Below are 6,531 nucleotides of genomic sequence, written 5' to 3' on the forward strand. Positions count from 1 at the left end.
GGTGGGAGTAGCCCACTGGAGGTCCCCACTGGTCTTTGGCTTGTCAGAGAGCGATTGCAGCAGAGAGTAGTGGGCATAGCAGAAGGGGCGCTGGAAGGAAGGAAGAGGGAGAACAGGCGGAGGTACGTGGGCCATGTTTGCAGGCAGCCCAGGCTGGCCCCTTCCCTGCTTCTTTCCTTCGTGCTTGAGAGGAGGAGCTGTGGACGGCAGGTCCACGTGCCTGCAACAGCCGGGAGGTGCGTCCTCAATCCATGCTGTGGCTTCCAGGGTGTGGGTGGTTGTTGTCAGGGGTGGTGGTGAGGGCCCTTAGCAGGGGTAGCAGCCTCTTGCGCCACTGAAGCAGCCCAGGCCTCCGAAGCCGTAGCCAGAGCCGTAGCCGAGGCCAAAGCCCCCGGAGACGGGCACTCCCTGGGAGCTGAGGACGTTGCCCACGGCAGCCGATGCGGAGGATCCGACGGCGGTGCTCTGGGGGAAGGAGCTGAGGATGGGTCCTGGCAGGGTGACCACGACGGTGGAAGGCTGGATGACGACGCGGGAGTCCTCGCACTGCCTGACACAGGGCTCGTTGCAGCTGTTAGCCAGCGGGGTGGGTCCGCAGGGGCGGCAGCTGTCGTAGCAGGCCATGGGTGTGGTGTGGAGGGGCCCTGGAAGAGAGGGTGTTGAGAAGGCGGAGGGGCGTGGGGGTGCGAGGGGCGGTGTTGCAGGAGGGCGAGGGAGCGGGGAGGCCTGGTGTGGGGCTGTGGGGAGCGTGGGGGTGGGGAGGCGTCAGCGGTGCTGAGGCTGGGGTCAGAGCGTGGTGGAAGAGAGGGGCCAGGTGGGTCAGGAGAAGGAGGGGAAGGGGGTTGAGGCTCACCTTGTTGAGCGCGGAGGAGAAGGCGTGAGGAGAAGTGTGTGAGGGAGAGAGGCGCTGAGCCGGCTTTTATGCGGGTGTGCGAGGGGCGGGACAGCCTTTGCGCATGACAGCATTTTGCATCAAGCAGCTGTTGCATGCCCCAGCCATGTAAGTAATGAGGTGGGGTGTGTTTTCCTTCCTGCAATTGTCCAATTTCATGTCCTCTTGAGGCCGTGTCCATTTCACCCTGGCGGCAGCTTTTAAGTGCGAGTATTAGAGGCCAAAGTTTTGGTTTTGATGGTGCGTGTCAGGAGACCGGAATAAAGCATAGTAGATGTCAGGTGTCGTCGGTGAGGTCATCGCGTGGCACTGGTGTGGTTTGTGGGTGCGTTGTGAAGAGGGGGCCCCATTTCTTCGCAGCCCTGGCAGGCTGGTCTGGGCTTTGGAGGTGTGCTGGGAGTGAGTCGCTGCCCCTTTCATCATGTTCCATCCATCCTTGCCTTACCACTAGGTTGCTAAGCCCATTTTTAAGCCTGGCCTTTCCCCGTTGGGTGTGCTCTGTGGTTGGGTTGGTTTCCCTCTTGCTTGTAAGGGTGTAGATTGGAGAAAGGAGGCTGCGTGTTTGGGCTTGTGCCCCCTTGGTTCTGTCCCCGGGGGTGGCAGTGCAGGCAGGCAGAGGAGGGCCGCTTGTGAGAGCAGGCCGTTGCGCTGGCAGCCCTGGTTCAGAGTTCGCAAGCCCTGTGATGTGGGGAGCTCCCCTTAGCTGTGGCCAGCACGTTTGCAGGCTGGGCTCCGGTGTGAAGCAATGCTTGTGCTGTGGTGTAATGCATCCAATGAAGAGCAAGGCAGCTGGTGAAGGATCTAGAGAAGATGACTTCTGAGGAGCAGTTGAGGGACCTGGGGGTGTTTAGTTTGCAGAAAAAGAAGGCTGAGGGGAGACCTTATTGCTGTCTACAGTCACCTGAGAGGGGGATGTAACGAGGTGGGTGTTGGTCTCTCATCCCTAATAAGAAGGGATAGGAGAAGAGGAAATGGCCTCCAGCTGTGCCAGGGGAGGTTTGGATTGGGTATTAGGAACAATTTCTTGATGAGAAGTGTTACCGAGTGTCACTGGCACAGGCTGCCCAGGGAAGTGGTTGAGTCCCCATCCCGGGAGGTATCTAAAAGACGTGTAGATGTGTCGCTCAGGGACACGGTTTAGCGTTGGACTTGGTACTGTTTGTTTCACGGTTGGACTCGGTAGTGTTTAAGGGTCTTTTCCAAGCTCCATGCCTCTCTGATTGTATATGGGGCACCCTGCAAGGGCAGGTGAGTTTCTGGAGAGCCCGTGAGTGTGTGGAGAGGCAGATGGGGAGTGGAGGTGGCAGGCAGGGGAGGTGGTGAGCCAGGGCCTTTGGGGTGTTGTTTTGGGGTGAGTGCCGAGGGGTGAGGCCGTTTCTCTGCACAGTGTCTGATGGGCTGAATGAGGATTTGGAGCTTGCGGAGGGGAGTTGGAGGCGAGCATGCAGCACGGGGCTGCAGAGGGGAGGCCCTGGTGGTGGTGGCTGCATGCCGAAGGGTTGATGAATGGCAAGGCCTCCCCCAATTGAGTCACGTTGAGTGTTTGCAGGTTGTTTCTCAGGCAAGCAGTTGTTGTTCCTGAGGCAGATGAAACGAGGTAATGAGGCGTGTTTTGAGACTGGATGTACCTAGGTTGCACCCACGAATGCGGAGGGAGCTGCCTGATGTCCTTGGGAGGCCACTCTCCATTATCATTTGGAAAGGTCATGGTGCGTGGGGGCAGTTCCTGAAGCCTGGAAGAAAGCTCATGGCCCCTGTATCTTGAAGAAGATCAAGAGGGAGGGTCTGGGAAAGTAGAGGCTGTTGATGGTGACCTCGTTCCTGCTCTCACGGTCTGTTTGTATCTGTCACGTTCACGGGACAACGTAGTTTGTGATTTAAGCTGTATTTCTTGAGTTCACGAAGAAATACAGTAAACCAAGTCAGCAAACTGGGGCTCCATCGCCTTTTGCCCAGGCTAGCTGATGACTTCAATTCACTTATTCACCATTCAAGTTATTAGGTTTCATACCTTATAACCCGTAACTCTTAACATTGCTTACCTGTGAGCAAAAAGTTATAATTACCTAGCCGACGGTAAGGGTGCTCCTCCTCTCTCCTCCGTCACGGTGCGGGCGTTCCTTGTGTCACAGCGGGAAGCATGAACACCTCAGCAGTGCAGCTGCTGTTGGATCTGCTTGAAAAGCTTTTTGGGGAAGCTGATGTTTTGGACCTTCCAGATTGGAGGTTTGGTCTATAGCATGTCCATAAGGTAGCGGACTCTGACTAACCTGCCAGACAAAAGAGAATGGCTGCAGGAGACAGCAATGTGCAGGTGATAATGGCTGCAGAACGGCCGTTTCCATCTTGCTGGCCACTTGTCCTGCCTAAGCGGTGCTCTCGCTTTGACCTAATGGCGCTGCTCCCAGCATACGTGAGGCCGTAGCCAAAGCTGGGTTAGCCAAAATCTGCGCAGGAGTTGAGTGAACAGTGCCAGGCACCCCAGAACGCGGTTTGCCCTCTTGGCTGCCAGGGCGCGTGTATTGAGCCTGCTGCCATGCAGCACCCTCAGATCTCTTTCTGCAGGGCTGCTCTCCAGCCACTCCTCTCCCAAGGCGTGCTTGTGTCCAGAATTGCTCCGTCCTAGGTGCAGGATCCGGCATTTGTTCCGGTTAAATTTCATCCCATTAATCACTGCCCAGTGCTCCGATCTCTCTAGACCCCTCTGCTAGGCCTCTTGTCCCTCAAGAGGCTCAGCAGCACCTCCCAGTTTGGTACCATCAGCAAACTTGCTAAAGGTGCAATCACCTCCTGCATCCAGATCACAGGTACATGGGAGAGATACTTTTGCTGCAAGGGTGCGGAGTCGGAGTTAGCTTGCTCTCCACCGGCACAATGAGATCATGCTCTGCAAAGTTGTTGTCCCCCAGCATGTCCGGGTGCCCAGCGCTATTCCTCCCCAGATGCAGGGCTTTGCACTTCCCCTTGTCGAACGTCAGCAGATTGCTCTCTGTCCCTATATCCAGCGTCTCCAGGTCCCTGTGAATGGTACTAAAATGATCTTGTGGCTCAGCTACTCTTCCAGATTTTGCATCATCTGCCAACTTGCTGAGGGGGCACTACCTCCCACTGCCCAGGTCACTGAAGAGGATGTTGAACAGTGTCGGCCACACGGATCTGAGTTCTGGGATACATCATGTGAGACTTGCCTCCATCTGGACTTTGGGCCTCTGATCACAAGCCTATATGTCAGCCCTTCAGCCACTGTGCAGTCCACCTCACTGCCCGCTTACGCACACCATACTTTCTTGGTTTGTCTAGGAGTATGCAAGGGACGAAAGCAGTAAAGACCTTACTAAAAAATAGAGGTAAACCTCCTCATCCACAAAGCTAGTCACTTCAACGCAGAAGACATGGAGATTGGTGAAGCATGATTCCCCATTCGTAAATCCACACTGACGATTTGTCTTCCTGGGCTTAGCAGTGCTTTCCTGGACTATTTCCTCCATGGCCTTCTGTGGGAACAAGATGAAGCTAAAAAAATTCTAGTTACATAGATCGTCCTTCTGGATCCTGACAAAGAAAGAAGGCGAAGGAGCTCTCTTCCAGCCTTCAGGAACTGCCACCAGGTACTATGACCTTTCCAAACTACTGAAGAGTTGACTCTCAAGGACATCAGACAGCTCCATCAGCATTTGTGCATGCAAACCGTCAGGCCCCGTGGACATAAGTACATCGAGTAGCAAGGCACTCCTTATTACCTCATTCCATCTTCCTCAGCAACAACCACTGCTCGCCTGACAAACAGCCTGCAAAACACTCATCTCGGCTCACTTGGGGCAGGCCTTGCCATTCATCAACCCTTCGGCATGCAGCCACCACCACCAGGGCCTCCCCTCTGCAGCCACGTGCTGCATGCTCACCTCCAGCTCCCCTCCGCAAGCTCCAAATCCTCATTCAGCCCATCAGACACTGTGCAGAGAAACGGCCTCACCCCTCGGCACTCACCCCAAAACAACACCCCAAAGGCCCTGGCTCACCACCTCCCCTGCCTGCCACCTCCACTCCCCCTCTGCCTCTCCACACACTCACGGGCTCTCCAGAAACTCACCTGCCCTTGCAGGGTGCCCCATATACAATCAGAGAGTCATGGAGCTTGGAAAAGACCCTTAAACATTACCGAGTCCAACCGTGACACAAACAGTACCAAGTCCAACGCTAAACCATGTCCCTGAGCAACACATCTACACGTCTTTTAGATACCTGCCGGGATGGGGACTCAACCACTTCCCTGGGCAGCGTGGTCCAGTGCTTAATAACACTTTCCATGATGAAATTTCTCCTCATATCGAATCCAAATGTCCCCTGGTGCAATGTGAGGGTGATTCGTCTTGTCCGATCACTTGTTGCTAGGGATGAGATACAGAAAGCCACCTTCTTACAACTTCAATTCAGGAAATACTAGAGAGTGATAAGGTCTCCCCTCAGCCTTCTTTTTCTGCAAACTAAACACTCCCAGTTCCCTCAGCCGCTCCTCAGATGACTTGTTGTCTACATCCTTCACCAGCTGCCTTGCTCTTCTTTGGACACATCACACCAGAGCCCAGGCTGAAAACATACTGGCCAAAGCTAAGGGGATCAATATGCAGAGGCAAACAGAAGTCTTTGGGGAGCCTGGCAGGGCTCCCCACATCACAGGGCTTGTGAACCCTGAACCAGGACTGCGAGCACAACGGCCTGCTCTCACAAGAGGCCCTCCTCTGCCTGCTTGCACTGCCACACCCAGGGACAGCACCAAGGGGGCACAAGTCGAAACACGCAGCCTCCTTTCTCCCACCTCCAACCTTACCAGCAAGAGGGGCACCAAGACACCCACAGAGCACATCCAGCGGAAAACTCCAGGCGTAAAGACAGGCTTAGCAAACTGGCAGCAAGGCAAGGACTGACCCAATGCAATGCAAGGGGCAGACCCTCATGCCTGGCACACCTCCAAAGCCAAGACCAGCCTGCCAGGGCCACAAGGAAATGGGGCCCCCTCTTCACAACGCACCCGCAAACCACACCACACCAGTGCCACGCGATGACCGCACTGATGACACCCCACCTCTCCTACCCTTTGGTCGTGTCCTCTGCCCGTCCTGACACGCACCATCAACACCAAACCTTTGACCTCTAATACTCGCACTTCAAACTTGCCGCCAGGGTCAGATGGACACGGCCTCAAGAGGAGGACATGAAATTGGACAATTGCGGGAAGGAAAACACACCCCACCTCATTACTTACATGGCTGGGGCATGCAACAGCTGCTTGCTGCAAAATGCTGTCATGCGCAAAGGCTGTCCCGCCCCTCGCACACCAGCATAAAAGCCAGCCCAGGACCTCTCTCCCTCACGCTCTTCTCCTCACGCCTTCTCCTCCGCGCTCAACAAGGTGAGCCTCAACCCCCTTCCCCTCCTTCTCCTGACCCACCTGGCCCCTCTCTTCCACCACGCTCTGACCCCAGCCTCAGCACCGCTGACGCCTCCCCACCCCCACGCTCCCCACAGCCCCACACCAGGCCTCCCCGCTCCCTCGCCCTCCTGCAACACCGCCCCTCGCACCCCCACGCCCCTCCGCCTTCTCAACACCCTCTCTTCCAGGGCCCCTCCACACCACACCC

At 55.9% G+C, this 6,531-nt stretch overlaps 1 protein-coding gene across 1 annotated transcript; it reads right to left on the bottom strand.

Moving 5' to 3' along the window:
• Positions 1–306: 306 nt before the first annotated feature.
• On the bottom strand, positions 307–624 carry LOC148057215 (feather keratin-like). The gene has a single exon (XM_087734323.1). The coding sequence runs from the start codon at positions 622–624 to the stop codon at positions 307–309; it is 318 nt and encodes a 105-aa protein (XP_087590449.1).
• Between the last annotated feature and the right edge of the window lie 5,907 nt (positions 625–6,531).

The sequence above is a fragment of the Nipponia nippon genome, unplaced genomic scaffold (assembly GCF_047370975.1).
Source record: "Nipponia nippon isolate SJK-2023a ecotype South Korea unplaced genomic scaffold, ASM4737097v1 scaffold_1, whole genome shotgun sequence".
Classification (NCBI taxonomy): domain Eukaryota; kingdom Metazoa; phylum Chordata; class Aves; order Pelecaniformes; family Threskiornithidae; genus Nipponia; species Nipponia nippon.